Below are 15636 nucleotides of genomic sequence, written 5' to 3' on the forward strand. Positions count from 1 at the left end.
GCCCTGCTGGGGCAGGGAGGGTTGGACAGGAGGAGCTCCAGAGGTCCCTTCCAGCCCCTCCATGGCCTCTGTCACTGCTGTGGTGGCTCTGAAAGGTGCCAGGCTGAGCTGGGCTAAACCCAAGGCTGAGCTGACGGCGGAGCAGGGAGGACACTGCAGGGGGACAGAGGAGCAGGGAGAGGAACTTCCACCTGCCTCAGGAGTGCTCCGCACAGGCCTGACGGGGCTGAGGGCAGGGCCGGGGCAGGCTCAGCAACTCCACTCCCGCAGCAGCTTCGCCGCCTCTGAGCTCCTGACGCCTGTACGGGCCCGAGGGCGCCTCACGCCGGTACCGATCCCCTCAGGGCTCCCCACGCCGGTACCGACCCCTTGAGGCTTCTGAAGCCAACACCGGCGCCTCAGTTTCTGACGCCTGCACCGCTCCATCAGGGCTCCCCACGCCGGTCCCGACCCCATAAGGCGCCTTATGCCGGTACCGGCGGCTCAGGGCGGGCAGTGCACAGGCGCAGCGCGGGGAGGTGTTGGGGGGGGGCAGTGCGCAGGCGCATCAGGGTGTGGGGGGGAGGTGTGGGGGGGCAGTGCGCAGGCGCAGCGGGCGGGAGGGGGGGAGGTGTTGGGGGGCAGTGCGCAGGCACAGCGCAGGTGTTGGGGGGCAGTGCGCAGGCGCAGCGCAGGTGTTGGGGGGCAGTGCGCAGGCGCAGCGCAGGTGTTGGGGGGGCAGTGCGCAGGCGCAGCGCAGGTGTTGGGGGGGCAGTGCGCAGGCGCAGCGCAGGTGTTGGGGGGGCAGTGCGCAGGCGCAGCGCGGGGAGGTGTTGGGGTGCAGTGCGCAGGCGCAGCGGGGGGAGGTGTAGGGGATGCAGTGCGCAGGCGCAGCGCAGGTGTTGGGGGGGCAGTGCGCAGGCACAGCGCAGGTGTTGGGGTGCAGTGCGCAGGCGCAGCGGGGGGAGGAGTTGTGCCCCAGTGCGCAGGCACAGCGCAGGTGTTGGGGGGGGGGCAGTGCGCAGGCGCAGCGCAGGGAGGCGCTGGGCCCCAGTGCGCAGGCACAGCGCAGGTGTTGGGGTGCAGTGCGCAGGCGCAGCGCAGGGAGGTGCTGGGCCCCAGTGCGCAGGCGCAGCGCAGGGAGGTGCTGGGGGTGCAGTGCGCAGGCGCAGCGCAGGGAGGTGCTGGGCCCCAGTGCGCAGGCGCAGCGGGGGGAGGCGCTGGGCCCCAGTGCGCAGGCACAGCGCAGGTGTTGGGGTGCAGTGCGCAGGCGCAGCGCAGGGAGGTGCTGGGCCCCAGTGCGCAGGCGCAGCGCAGGGAGGTGCTGGGCCCCAGTGCGCAGGCGCAGCGGGGGGAGGCGCTGGGGGTGCAGTGCGCAGGCGCAGCGCAGGGAGGTGCTGGGCCCCAGTGCGCAGGCGCAGCGGGGGGAGGCGCTGGGCCCCAGTGCGCAGGCGCAGCGGGGGGAGGCGCTGGGCCCCAGTGCGCAGGCGCAGTGCGCTGGCTCCCGGCGTGCCCCGCGCTCGGCTCACACAAAGGCGCAGCGCTGGGAAATGGCGACCACGGCGGCGGCGGTGGCGGCGGCCGCGGAGAATGCCGGCCTCAAGATGGACGAACCGGCAGCGGCTCCGGTGGCGGCGGCGGCGGTAGTGGTGGTTCCGCCACCGCCTAACGGGGCTGGCGTGCCCGGGGATCAGCCTCCCAAGAGGTAAGGCGGCCGCGGTTAGGTCGCGCCGGCTACCGGGGCCTGGCGCGCCGCATGCGGCCTGCGCGCCGCGGGCCTTGCGCTGAGCCCGGGCGTGGAGGGGAGGCCTGGAGCGGGGCTGGCGGGAGCGGGGGCGGCCGCGGAGGGAGGTTGAACAGGGATTGAGGCCAAGGCCGTTAGTGCGGCGCTGGTCGCTGCTCGCCCCGGGAGCATGGGCGCGGCCTGGCCGCTGCGGGCATGGAGCCGCCCTGGGGGGGCGAGTCCTCAGAGGCGAAGGTTTGGAGTGGGGAAGGAGCCGATCCCTCAGCCTGGCACACAGGGGGAGCTTGGGGGTTGTTGCCTGTGCTTAAGAGATATTTCTGCGGGGCCTTAAGGGTCCACTTAAAGCTTTTGTTAGAGCTGTATCCCGTGCCGGAGGGATCGTAGAATCAGGCAGGTTGGAAGAGAGCTCCAAGCTCATCCAGTCCAACCTAGCACCCAGCCCTGGCCAGTCAGCCAGACCATGGCACCGAGTGCCTCATCCAGGCTTTGCTTGAACATCTCCAGGGACGGTGCCTCCACCACCTCCCTGGGCAGCCCATTCCAATGCCAATCACTCTCTCTGCCAACAACTTCCTCCTCACATCCAGCCTCAACCTGCCCTGGCACAGCTTCAGCCTGGGTCCCCTTGTTCTATTGCTGGTTGCCTGGGAGAAGAGCCCAACCCCACCTGGCTACAGCCTCCCTTCAGGTAGTTGTAGACAGCAATGAGCTCTGCCCTGAGCCTCCTCTTCTCCAGGCTGCACACCCCCAGCTCCCTCAGCCTCTCCTCATAGGGTTTGTGTTCCAGGCCCCTCACCAGCTTTGTTGCCCTTCTCTGGACACCTTCCAGCACCTCAACATCTCTCTTGAATTGAGGGACCTAGAACTGGACACAGCACTCCAGGGGTGGCCTGAGCAGTGCTGAGCACAGGGGCACAAGAACCTCCCTCAGCCTACTGGCCACACTGTTCCTGAGCCAGCCCAGGATGCCATTGTCTCTGCTGCCCACCTGGGCACTGCTGCCTCATCTTCAGCCTACTATCTGTCAGTACCCCCAGGTCTCTTTCCTCCTGGCTGCTCTCAGCCACTCGATCCCCAGCCTGTAGTGCTGCTTGGGGTTGTTGTGGCCAAAGTGCAGAACCCTGCACTTGGCCTTGTTAAATCTCATGAAGTTAATTGCCTTTGTTTCACCCTATTAATGGCAGGCTGTAATAACAGAGCCCTTCTCGGGCAGGCATTTCCCCTGCACATGCAGGAGGATTGAAACTCGATTATTTTCAAGGTCCCTTCCAACCCAAACTGTTCTATAATCTGCCTTTTTTTTATGGTAGTTGATGATTTACTTGTGGAGTAGGTTAGGAACACGAGAGACACTGGCACAAGTTGCTGAAGGAGGTTGTGGATGTTTCCTCCCTGGAGGTGTTCAAGGCCAGGCTAGGTGAGGTCTTGAGTGACCTGGGCTGGTGGGAGGTTTAAACTGGATGGCAGAGGGGAGATTTAAACTGGATGGCAGGAAGAATCTCATTACAGTGAGGGTGGGGAGAGACTGGCACAGATTGAGGGTGGTGAGACACTGGCACGGGTTGCCCAGGGAGGTCTTCAGGACCAGGTTGGATGAGGCCTTGAGCAGCCTGAGCTGGTGAGAGGTGTCCCTGCCCATGGCAGGAGGGTTGAAACTGGATGATCTTGAAGGTCTCTTCCAACCCATTCCATGAATCTTAAGTGCCTGTAGAGTGAGAGATTGAAGGTGATGCCTAGCACTGAGTGAAGGTTGTGTGGCTGATAGAATACTACAGAAGTGGAAAATAGAGGTCACAGTTTTTGATCTGTAAGTATGGGGATAATGAGCAGGAGAAGCTTGAGCTGTTTGTCACTTCCCTATGTTAATGCCAACCTCATTTTGGAAGAGCTTAAGAGTTAGCAAAGCCTTTTAAATGTGGAATAAAGACACCAAGCTAGGAGCAGGTGTTGATGTGTTGGAAGGTAGGAGAGCCCTGCAGAGGGACCTGGCCAGGCTGGATAGGTGGACAGAGGCCAGTGGGATGAGATTTAACAAGGCCAAGTGCAGGGTTCTGCACTTTGCCCCCAACAACCCCAAGCAGCACTACAGGCTGGGGCCAGAGTGGCTGAGAGCAGCCAGGCAGAGAGGGCCCTGGGGGTACTGAAAGATAGTAAGCTGAAGCTGAGCCAGCAGTGCCCAGGTGGGCAGCAGAGCCAATGGCATCCTGGGCTGGCTCAGGAGCAATGTGGGCAGCAGGGCAAGGGAGGTTCTTGTGCCCCTGTGCTCAGCACTGCTCAGGCCACCCCTGGAGTGCTGTGCCCAGTTCTGGGCCCCTCAATTCAAGAGAGATGTTGAGGTGCTGGAAGGTGTTGAGAGAAGGGCAACAAAGCTGGGGAGGGGCCTGGAACACAAACCCTGTGAGGAGAGGCTGAGGGAGCTGGAGGTGTGCAGCCTGCAGAACAGGAGGCTCAGGGCAGAGCTCATTGCTGTCTACAACTACCTGAAGAGTCATTGTAGCCAGGTGGGGTTGGGCTCTTCTCCCAGGCAACCAGCAATAGAACAAGGGGACACAGTCTCAGGTTGTGTCAGAGGAAGTGTAGGTTGGATGTGAGGAGGAAGTTGTTGGCAGAGAGAGTGATTGGCATTGGAATGGGCTGCCCAGGGAGATGGTGGAGGCACCATCCCTGGAGGTGTTCAAGCAAAGCCTGGATGAGGCACTTAGTGCCATGGTCTGGTTGACTGGCTAGGGCTGGGGGTTAGGTTGGACTGGATGATCTTGGAGGTCTCTTCCAACCTGCCTGATTCTATGATTCTTTGATTTTCCTCAGTCCTGTTTTGGCCCTAGGCCTCAAATGCTGTGCTTGATAAGAATCAGCATTTTGAACCTGATGTTCTATGAGTAATGTTTCTAACTTGAGGTCACATTTCCTTATCTGCTCTTCCTGAGGTGTTCCCCATAGCTGTGTTGGTTGGGCTGTGGCTTGTCCCGCCCAGGCTTGTGGCATGTTTGCCCCAGAGCTGCCAGATGTGAGTGACCAAGGCCAACTTCATGGTCTGTTGTGAACTGGAGATAAAATGGTTTGAGTTGATGATGGTTTGAAAGAAAACTCCCATTTTCCTCTGCTTCCTGGAGGATTTGTGATTCTCAGTGTGATAAGGAGCATGGGCTAGGCTGACACTTGTCTGGAGTGGATGCTGCTGTGGCTTGGCTGAATTCTTCACAGGTATATCAATTTGAAGTTGACTTGGGAGCCTTAAATGCAGAAAATATCTGCACTGTGCCACATCTGTTGGCTGAACATGACCCTGAGTGTGCCCAGCTGGCAAAGAAGCCCACCAGCATCCTGGCTGGGAGTAGCAAGCAGGAGCAGAGTAGGGATTGCTCCCCTGTCCTGGGCGCTTCTGAGGCCACACTGAGTACAAGGTTTAGTTTTGGACCCTCACTCCAAGAAGGACACTGAGGGGCTGGAGCAGGTGCAGAGAAAGGCAGCAAACCTGAAGAACAGGATAGATGAAGAGCAGCTGAGGGACCTGAGGCTTAGTCTGGAGAAGAGGAGGCTGAGGGGAGACCTCATTGCTCTCTAGCTCTCTGAAAGGGTGCTGGAGTAAGGTGGGAGTTGTGCTCTTCTCATCCTCGTAGCCTCTGCTGGACACTCCAGTAGTGTTTTGTCTCTTTTGGCTTGGGGAGCTCAGAACTGGACCCAGTGTTGCAGATGTGCATTTAACTGATGTATTCTCCTGAATTCTTTCTAGAGCTGTGTTTGCAAATCTTCTCAACCAGCACAAAGACAACTAATTGGATTAGTTAAGACAATCCTGTCAGGCTGAAGCTGCAGTGTTTCATTGTCCTGCCTTTTAAAATGCAGTTATTCAGGGGCAGTTGTGTCCTGGCAAGACCTGATCTAGCTTGAGAAATGATCTTCATTCCTAATTGTCAAATTATGGACCTCTTAGAGCTGTAATTCTAAATCCAAAGAATTTGGACTGCTCCAAGGCTTTCAAATTTCTGTTTTGTAAAACCTTTATTAATTGGAGGAGGGATTAGGAAAAGAGTGGTTAGGAAAGAGTCATTGACTTGCAGGGGTCACTTACCTGAGGGTTTAATTGAGTATGGGATTAGTTTTGTTAAATTCTTCTAGTGGAAGGCCAGAAATGTGGTGGCTTGAGGTGTTCTGGGAGTGAAAGGTGTGTAAGGAGAGAATAAATAGGGTGGCCATCTGCACTTTGGCCACAACAACCCCATGCAGAGATACAGGCTGGGGTCAGAGTGGCTGCAGAGCAGCCAGACAGAAAGGGATCTGGGGGTGCTGATTGATACCCACCTGAACATGAGCCAGCAGTGTGCCCAGGTGGCCAAGAGAGCCAGTGGCATCCTGGCCTGCATCAGGAATGGTGTGGCCAGCAGGAGCAGGGAGGTCATTCTGCCCCTGGACTCTGCACTGCTTAGACCACACCTTGAGTGCTGTGTTCAGTTCTGGGCCCCCCAGTTTAGGAGGGACATTGAGATGCTTGAGTGTGTCCAGAGAAGGGCAACGAGGCTGGGGAGAGGCCTTGAGCACAGCCCTATGAGGGGAGGCTGAGGGAGCTGGGATTGGTTAGCCTGGAGAAGAGGAGGCTCAGGGGAGACCTTATTGCTGTCTACAACTACCTGAGGGGAGGTTGTGGCCAGGAGGAGGTTGCTCTCTTCTCTCAGGTGGCCAGCACCAGAACGAGAGGACACAGCCTCAGGCTGCACCAGGGGAAGTTTAGGCTGGAGGTGAGGAGAAAGTTCTTCCCTGAGAGAGTCATTGGACACTGGAATGGGCTGCCCGGGGAGGTGGTGGAGTCGCTGTCCCTGGAGCTGTTCAAGGCAGGACTGGACGTGGCACTTGGTGCCATGGTCTGGCCTTGAGCTCTGTGGTAAAGGGTTGGACTTGATGAGCTGTGAGGTCTCGTCCAGCCTTGGTGATACTGTGGTACTGTGAGATCATGAGGAGACTGATCAAAGCTTGGGAGGTATTAGAGATTTAGTGAGGGTGATGAGACACCAGAACAGACTGCCCTGGGAGGTTGTGGATGTTCAAGGCCAGGTTGGATGAGGTCTTTAGCAACCTGGACTGGAGAAGATGTCCCTGCCCATAGCAGAGGGTTGGAGCTGGGTGACATTTAAGGTCCTTCCCAATCTATCCCAACACTGAAGTGTTTGATTTCATAAAGGTGGAAGAAAATGCAGGCTCTTCATGGCACAAGGGTGTCTGCTGGCAGGAGGTCTTTGTCCCAGCACAGCCTGTGCCACTGATTCTGCCTTTGCAGCTTCGGTTGGAAGGTCTCCATCCTTTCCAATGACCTGAACAGATGAACTTAGGCAATTTAGCAACTTCAAATTGAATTTGAAGCATGCAGCAAGCTCTGTTTCAAGAGCTGGTGTGCCATGGGTGGGATGGCAGCGTGGTTTGTGTGTGTGATTATCTCCCTTTGCTTGCAGCGACGGAGAGCGACCGAGCCAGAACGAGAAGAGGAAAGAGAAGAGCGTCAAGAGAGGAGGCAATCGCTTCGAGCCCTATGCCAACCCTGCCAAGAGATACAGAGCCTTTATCACAAACATCCCCTTCGATGTCAAGTGGCAGTCTCTGAAAGACCTGGTCAAAGAGAAAGGTAATGTACAGCTGAGGTGGCCAAGGGATGTCTGTCTTCCGACTCGTGGCTCACTCTGTGTGTCTGTTCTTAAGAGCTGGAAGCTCTGGGTGGACTTTAGTGCCACAGGCTCTGTGAAAAGGTCTTCTTGAAGCCTTTTGGGGTTGTTTTTTTGGGTGTTGCAGAACTTCTGCTTCCTGGCAGCTTTCCAGATGGCTTAGTTCTTTAGAGGCATGCTGGTGTAGTGCTTCATTGGAGAGCTAAGGGTACTTATTTTAGAGGGGATAAACTGAGTCTTTGATCAGATTTTAGCCTTGACATGCAACAAGACTTTGTGAAGCATTTGAATGTCTTTAGGGTGAGGGAGGTAGGTAGTTACTACTGATTGGCTGTGTCTGTGTGTACCTAGCTGTGTCCCCACACTGTGTAGTGGCTTGCGCTTAGATAAAGATCCCTGCTGCTATTTGACAGCAGTAAAATGTATTTAAGGGTGACCTGCAGAAAGAGAAACATCAGGTTTTGTGCTTTGGCATCTGCTGCAACAAAGTCAGGGCTCTGGAAATCCTCTTTCTGGTGTTTCCCTCTGTCCTCACTTCTATTTAACTGACCCATGTGAGTGGGAGCTGCCTCAGTTTTGCTGAACTTAGTGTCTTCATCTCTTGGAGGAGATGATGAAGTGGAGCTAATTACTCTCAGGTGGTGACATGGCTAAATGTAGAGTTATTTCTTTAAGCTGCTGAGTTTAAGTCACCTTGCAAATGCAGTAGAGTGGCAAGACAATGCTTGGCTTCTCCATCACTCAGATGTCTCCAGAGCAGTTCAGAGTCACTTAAGAGAATCAGTCCTCTTGTGGGTCATTTCTAAAACACGTCTCAGCAGTCAGCAGGATCTCAATGTTCGCTCGTGTTTGAGCTAGGTGAGGAGAGAGAGTTCAATGTCTCCACAAGCTGTGACCTAATAAGTCTCTAAAGGGTTTGAAAATGATCTGTCTTTGGTGGCCAACTGGAACTTGGTGTAACAAATTTCAGGACTATAAGCCCTGGGAAACTTCCCTAATTAGAGGCTGTGAAACGTTGATGCTTTGAGGTTCAGCAGTGGCTTTCTGTAATGGGAAGAGTTACAGGTTGAAAAGCTGCTTGAACAGGCCCTAATTAGGAACAGTACCTTGCCTGAAACTCTGCTTTCCCCTTGCTCCACCAGCCCCATGGTTACCAGGCGTGTATCTATGTGTGGATGTCTTTAATTGTTTTTAAGCTCTGTGTTGAATTCCCTTCCAAGTGTCTTGTGGTTTCTCTCCAGTTCACGTGGATGGAAAGAGTCCGGGGGTGAGATTGTTTCCTGCCTTGCTGTCCAGCAGATAACTCCTAGGGGAACGTTGCAACCTCTCCCTTCTGTCCTCAGGGCTTTGTTCTGCCTTGGCCAAGCCTTGCTGGTGGTTATTTTTGGGGTCTACTCGTTACCAATCCCAGCAGTTGTTGAGATTTCACTCCCCATTAGCCACTCAACTCCTACCGACTTGGTGCTCTGGTGCTGTGCTTGAACTCGCTCCATCGGTACTCTTGAGTAGTTCCAAGAACCAGGAATGTGACTGTGGCACAATCTAAACGTTGGCAATTCTTTTTGGTTTGCAAGTGTTTTTAAGCATTACAGGGCCAAGCCTTCCAAGGTTTTTGGCAGCCCAAAGGGTAACCATAGGTGTTCCGTGACCGCTCCAGCGCTTGGCAGCCGTGAAGACTTTCTTTTGAGCTGTTAGCAGCAGGTTGCTGAAAGGAGGAGGAGTTCCCCTCCCTCGGCTGGTTGGTGGCAGTAAGTATTGGCTTAGGAGCCCAAGAGCTTGGAGGTCTTGCTCATGTTTTCTGCAACCTGGTTCTTCTCTCAGATGTGTTACAGTCTGAAAAGGTGATCCCTCCCCCCCCTAATCCAAGAGGAATTTTCCTTGGTTCAGCCATTCCAGTGTGTTTGGTGGTGAAACTCAATTACAGGTATGCAGTAGGATGGAGTTAATTAATGTCATCAAAAGATGTTCTTGTTTGTAACTCCCTTGTATTGGTTGACAAACCCCCATGGTGCTGCTGAACCGTGGTGGTTGAGCTGGAGTTGCTGGCTGGCAATTGGTGAATGGCTTCAGCAGGAGGAGGAGGAGGAGGCAGCAATTGAGTCTAAACTTAAAATGATTGACTGTAAATAGCTGTCTTCACCTATACCCCACCCTAAACGGCTCTGTCTTGGGAAAGAAAAGGGTTGTGCTTCATGGCAGCCGGCAGCAGTGAGGTGATAACCACCTCATAAACAAGAGCTTGAGAGCTTTTCCTTTGCCTAATCCAGGATTTAACCCTTATTAACCCCTTTTTCCTGCCTGGAGCAGCAGGGTGGCAAGAAGAAAGCTGTCAAATGAGGCAATAACTGTGTTCTGCTCTCTTGCACAGCAGCTGCAGTCAGTGCCAGGCTCATGTCACATTCAGAGACCCTAGGGATAGTTTGTTTTCATGTGGCTATGCCCAGTTTGACACGGGGCAGTGCTGTGGCATGGAGCAGGCGTGCAGACCTCTTCCCATGTGAATGGATGGGAGGAAAAGCAGCCAGAAAGCTTATCCAGCCTGAATTCTCTCTGAAGAGCAGCAGCTGCTCAGCGTGATGTGCTGTGCTGCAGCTCCAGAAATGCTGCAGCCCCCTAAAGATGTATCTCATGCCCTCTTGCTCCTGTCCTACATCACACCAGTGCTAACAGCTCTTACACCAGTACCAGAGGACAGCTGCTGAGTTTGGTGCTGAAGAGTCTGTCCCAGGCTGAACTTTTAGGTGGACAAAGAGAACAACATGGAAGTGCTGAGCCACATCTGACTTGTTTGCCTTACTTCAGTAGATGCTCTGTTTTCCTTCACCTTCAAGGAGGCTCTGGGCCTTCCTCAGTGGCTGCAACAATCCTCTTCACTTCCTTTTTAGTGCTTACCTTTGACCCTGTAGGCCAAAGTAGTGATTCATAGAATCCCAGCTAGGGTTGGAAGCTCTGCAGAGGAGACTCCACAACCTCTCTGGGCAGCCTGCTCCAGGCCTCCAGCACCCTCACAGCAAAGCAGTTTCTCCTCCTGTTCAGATGGAACCTCCTGGCTTCCAGTTTGTGCCTATTGTTCCTTGTCCTGTCCCTGGGCACCACTGGCAAGAGTCTGGCCTCATCCTCTTGCCCCCCACGAGCCACTCAGCTGTTACTGAGCATTGCTCAGCTCCCCTATGGGGCTGCTCTTCTGCAGGCTCTCAGCCTTTGCTCCTTACAGAGCTGCACCAGGCCCCACAGCAGCTTTGTAGCCAAATAACTGTGGGATGAAGCTTTTCCTCCTCTCAGTTTCTGTGCTCCTCCTCTTGCTGAGACTTGCCTTTGCACCTTTCATGCCTTTGAGAGCTGCTTGGTTTATTGCTTACTATTAAAATCATATTGCCAAACTTTGGTATCTTCAAAGTTGACATTATGTCTGAGCTTGTTGTTCAGTTACTTCCCAGACGTGTCTTCAGGGCTGGGTGAGTCCATCTGAGCCTTGCCTCGGGTCCTCACAGGGCTGTACTTATCTGAGCTGGCATTCTGACAGACCAGCCTGACTTGGGCATCTTAAATATCTGTGCAGATAAACTTTGGGAATCCCAACATGCAGTGGGTTGAGAGGGACCTCTGGAGCTCAGCCAGTCTGAGCCCCCTGCTCCAGCAGGGCACCCACAGCAGTTTGCCCAAGAGCACAATAGCCAGGTGGAGATGGAAGCTCTGCAGAGAAGGAGACTCCACCACCTCTCTGGGCAGCCTGCTGCAGGCCTCCAGCAGCCTCACACCAAACAAGTTTCTCCTGTTCAAGTGGAACCTCCTGGCTTCCACTATGCCCTTTGCCTGCTGGGCACCACTGAGCAGAGTCTGGCTCCATCCTTTTGCCCCCCCAGGTCCTTTACCTCCTGCTAAATATGGCTCAGGTCCTCTCTGGGGCTGCTCTTCTGCAGGCTTTCAGCCTTTGCTCCTAACAGAGCTGCTCCAGGCCTCTCAACAGCTTTGGAGCCTGTGTTGGACTTTTCTCCAGCAGTTCCCTATCTCCCTTGAATTGGGGAGCCCAGAACTGGACTCACTACTGCATATGTGCCCTAAACAAGGCAGAGTAGAGGGGAAGTAGAACCTCCCTTGACACAATTCTTTATGCACCTAAGTGGCTATGAAGTGGATAAGAATTTTGAGGGTCAGGAAATGACCCTCCAGGGTCAAGAGCCCTGGAGATCCCTTTGGTTTGTGTTTCTGCTTGCTGCAGTGATTTCTGCTTCAGTCTCCTGTAGGAAGTGCTGAGTTTCTAAACTTTCTCAAGTGTGAAGTTCAGAAAATCAATCAATCAATCTGCTCTGTTAAGGCACCATGGGGAAAGTGTTGCTTAGTTAAGCTTGCATTGATTTTGAGCTACTCTTTATTTTCTGTGAGTTTTATCTCTCTTTGGAGGCTGAAGCAGTAAGAAACTGAAGTTCCTGAAGTAGGAGTCTCTTGTGCATGAGTGGAATTTCTTCTTTTATGGCTACAGGATCAGTTTCCTGATCCAATCCAACTTCTCCATCAGGAAGAAGATCTGCCTGGATCACTGTGCAGGTGCCCTCTGGAGCAGGTTCATCTGCCCTTGGAGTTTCCAACTGTCTTAGGCTGCCCTTGGCTGCTCTTCTGCTTTATCCCAGTGCCTCTTCTTCTGATGCACTGTGGGCTAGCATCTAGAACATAAAGCCAAATAAACATTACCCAGCTCCTTTGGCAGCCTCAAACCATGTCCTGGAGGAACCTTTGAATGGTTTTCCATGATTTCCAAGCTGGGGGCAAAAGCATTTTAATTGGACTTGTTGTGTACTCTGGACTTGCTGCCTTGGATTGCTGTTACAACTATTTGTGATGTTCCCTTCCCCTTGCTCTTTAAATTGTGGCTGGTTTAAGAAGTTCAAGAGTCCTGAGAAGGAATCAAACCACCTCAGGATGGATAATTAGCTTTTAATAGAGGTGTCTCTTAAGGCTTGACCATGAGGCACGTAACAAAACTGGTGCATAATAGAAACTTCCAAGTGCCAGCCAGTGGCTGCTGTGACAGACTCCTGGGAATCTTGTGGCTCAGAGATTCCCTTCCATGAGGAAATGTTAGTTTCTCTGGAATTGCTTGCATTCAAGCTTGGCAAACTCCTTTTGGAAGGGTTTGTGTGGAGCTAAATTGGATGAGTAGTTAGGACTGAGGGCTCTACTTTCCCGGGACTCGGGAGTGTTACTAAGAGCAGAGTCCTCCTGCCCTGTGACTTTTTGGCCTCTCTGTGCCCTGGAGTGGTTTTGTGCTGTAGGGAGCTGGGGAAATTTATCTTCCCACCTAAACTGTTAGCTGATGTTTGCCTTCTTGCTCACAGTTTGGTTGGATTGGCTGCTGCTGTTGATGGATGGCTTCAGAACAACTTATTTCTGCTGAAGAACATTTGGCCTGGCTGCACAGCCACCACTTGCCACTAAGGAGTAGGCCAGGAGGGCTTCTATGCAGTGCAATCCCTTCTGCTACACACAGACAATTCCATGTCCACTCAACACCATTCAGGTTGCAGGATGGGGTTCATTTTGTTGGGTTTTATTTCAAGAGAGATTATTTAGCTAACTCAATAACCCATGGTGGTCACTCTGCTCTGTCCCTTTCAAAGGGACTTGCTTGTAAACCTCTGCCAGTCCCAACCACCATCCTCATTAATAACACCAATGAATCCAAGTTGGTTTATTCTCCCTAGCTAATTATTCTTTGCCTGGAATGTTGAGACTGCTAAATTATTCTTTTAACCAAGAAATAAAGATTAAACTCTCCCCAAAGAGATAGACTCCTGAACGTGAGGCTCTGGTTCCTTGCTCACTGGGATGTCAGTATCCAGGCTGGGTCATACTTTGCCACACAGGCTGCTTCCACCTTTCAAACAATGCCTCATGGAGTCCTTCTAGCTTGAACTTCAAAACTGAAACTTCTAAAACCAGGCAGAGAAAGTCCAAAATGGTTCTTTTTGATGATTCTTCTGGATGCCAGTCACTTCAAAGGCAGCAGCCATTTCGGTAGTTGCATTCTGGGGGTCATGATCTGATGCTGTGGTCATGAAGAGGCAGTCCTCATTTTGTGAGGAAAGGTGCAGGTGTAGTTTACCAACCCTTTTGTCATGACAGCCTTTAAACACTACTTGTTGAAGCCTTAAAGAAATGCCAAAACACTTTTCTTTGCTTGTGGCTTCACAAAAGGCTGAAAACCTGTTGAAATAGATAGTGGGCAGTGAGTGATCTCTTGGTTCAGCCTGATTCCCTCTTTGGAAGTTGAAATCCAGAGGAGAGCAAGTAACTGTTTGGGCTCTGGAGATTGGAATCCAGAGAGCAGGTAGCTGTTTGGGCTCTGGAGATTGGAATCCAGAGAGCAGGTAGCTGTTTGGGTTCTGGAGATTGGAATCCAGAGGAGAGCAAGTAACTGTTTGGGCTCTGGAGGATTGGTATCCAGAGGGCAGCAGGTAGCTGTTTGGGCTCTGGAGGACTGGAATCCAGAGGGCAGCAGGTAGTTGTTTGGGCTCTGGAGGATTGGAATCCAGAGGGCAGCAGGTAGCTGTTTGGGCTCTGGAGGATTGGAATCCAGAGGGCAGCAGGTAGCTGTTTGGGCTCTGGAGGATTGGAATCCAGAGGGCAGCAGGTAACTGTTTGGGCTCTGGAGGACTGGAATCCAGAGGGCAGCAGGTAGCTGTTTGGGCTCTGGAGGATTGGAATCCAGAGGAGAGCAAGTAACTGTTTGGGCTCTGGAGGATTGGAATCCAGAGGGCAGCAGGTAACTGTTTGGGCTCTGGAGGACTGGAATCCAGAGGGCAGCAGGTAGCTGTTTGGGCTCTGGAGGACTGGAATCCAGAGGGCAGTAGGTAGCTGTTTGGGCTCTGGAGGATTGGAATCCAGAGGGCAGTAGGTAGCTGTTTGGGCTCTGGAGGATTGGAATCCAGAGGGCAGCAGGTAGCTGTTTGGGCTCTGGAGGACTGGAATCCAGAGGGCAGCAGGTAGCTGTTTGGGCTCTGGAGGATTGGAATCCAGAGGGCAGCAGGTAGCTGTTTGGGCTCTGGAGATTGGAATCCAGAGGGCAGCAGGTAGCTGTTTGGGCTCTGGAGATTGGAATCCAGAGGGCAGCAGGTAGCTGTTTGGGCTCTGGAGGATTGGAATCCAGAGGGCAGCAGGTAGCTGTTTGGGCTCTGGATAGCAAAGCAGTGAAGGAAGCTTTGTTCTTGCAGACTTCCCCATGGATTTAGATTGCCTCAAATAGTGGACACTAAAGCTGAAGGAAAGGACTCCTGTGGCAAGAGCTGGTTCTGTGAAGCGGAGGAGAAGCAAGAACATGCTTGAACCATTTGAAGCCTTTACTGCATACCTGTAATTGTCCCGTTTTTGTGCTCTGCAGAACACGGAGTGTGTTTCTGGGCTTTCTTTTAGGGCAGAGGCTCCATGCACGGTCGTTGATTGTTCTAAATTCCCATTGTTTTCTTGGCTTTTCTCCCTTGGTATATGTGTCGTCTGGAATCTGATTTGTAGTTGGTGAGGTAACATACGTGGAGCTCTTAATGGACGCTGAAGGAAAGTCAAGGGTAAGTGTCTTGAGAGATATTTCTTCTGTGGATTTTCTACATGACAAATGTAACTTGTGGCCGGTGGCGTGGAACCAAAGCAAGCCAGGAGAGGCAGGGGATGTGTCTCTGCTTAGAGGTTCTAACCCAGGAGTGCTTAGAGCCGCTGTTGGGGGCGGGGAGGAGGTGGGCTCGGGGCTTTGTAAGCAGCCTTTTTAGGTAGGGTGGTTTTCAACCGCGTTCAGTTGGTGTTTTGGCTGTTGGAACAGAGCCAGGGACCCTAGCAGCATGTGAAGAGTGGTTCTGGGAGAATTCCTCCTCTTCGTGCTTTGGAAAACGTCACTGGAGCGGTTTGCTGACTTCTCGTTTAAGGCCAGGGTCTGTAAGCTACACCTCCCGTGCAGGGAGCCTCCAGCCCTACACCCGACCCCACTGCCTGCAGAGGGAGCCAAGTCCTTTAGTCAGCATCTTACCAGGGAAAGGAAAAAAAACGGAGGCATGCTCAGGTGTCCTGGAAGAGATGGCTTTAGGGTGAGAGATCCTGGGCAGGGCTTTGCTGGACGAGCCAGAGTGCAGGTGACAGGCAGCGTGTGGTTATGTTGTGGTTGGAGAAGCCGGGACTTAGCTCTGTTTTGTTCCACCTTGACAAGTGACAGCTTTAATCCCGTTCCACAGCAGGCAACTCTGGAAGGCTTTATTGGCTGAGGCCACAGGTATTTTCACT

General features: G+C 53.3%; 1 protein-coding gene across 1 annotated transcript; it reads left to right on the top strand.

Annotated features, from left to right (window-relative positions):
* The first annotated feature begins 1476 nt into the window (after positions 1–1476).
* On the top strand, positions 1477–15570 carry LOC135192227 (heterogeneous nuclear ribonucleoprotein M-like). Its single transcript, XM_064175208.1, has 3 exons — positions 1477–1684; positions 7168–7337; positions 14881–15570. Exons 1-3 carry the CDS (start codon positions 1530–1532, stop codon positions 15129–15131), a joined length of 576 nt encoding a protein of 191 aa, XP_064031278.1. The 5' UTR covers positions 1477–1529; the 3' UTR covers positions 15132–15570.
* The last annotated feature ends 66 nt before the right edge of the window (positions 15571–15636 follow it).

This window comes from Pogoniulus pusillus, chromosome 41, assembly GCF_015220805.1.
Source record: "Pogoniulus pusillus isolate bPogPus1 chromosome 41, bPogPus1.pri, whole genome shotgun sequence".
NCBI classification, from domain to species: Eukaryota; Metazoa; Chordata; class Aves; order Piciformes; family Lybiidae; genus Pogoniulus; species Pogoniulus pusillus.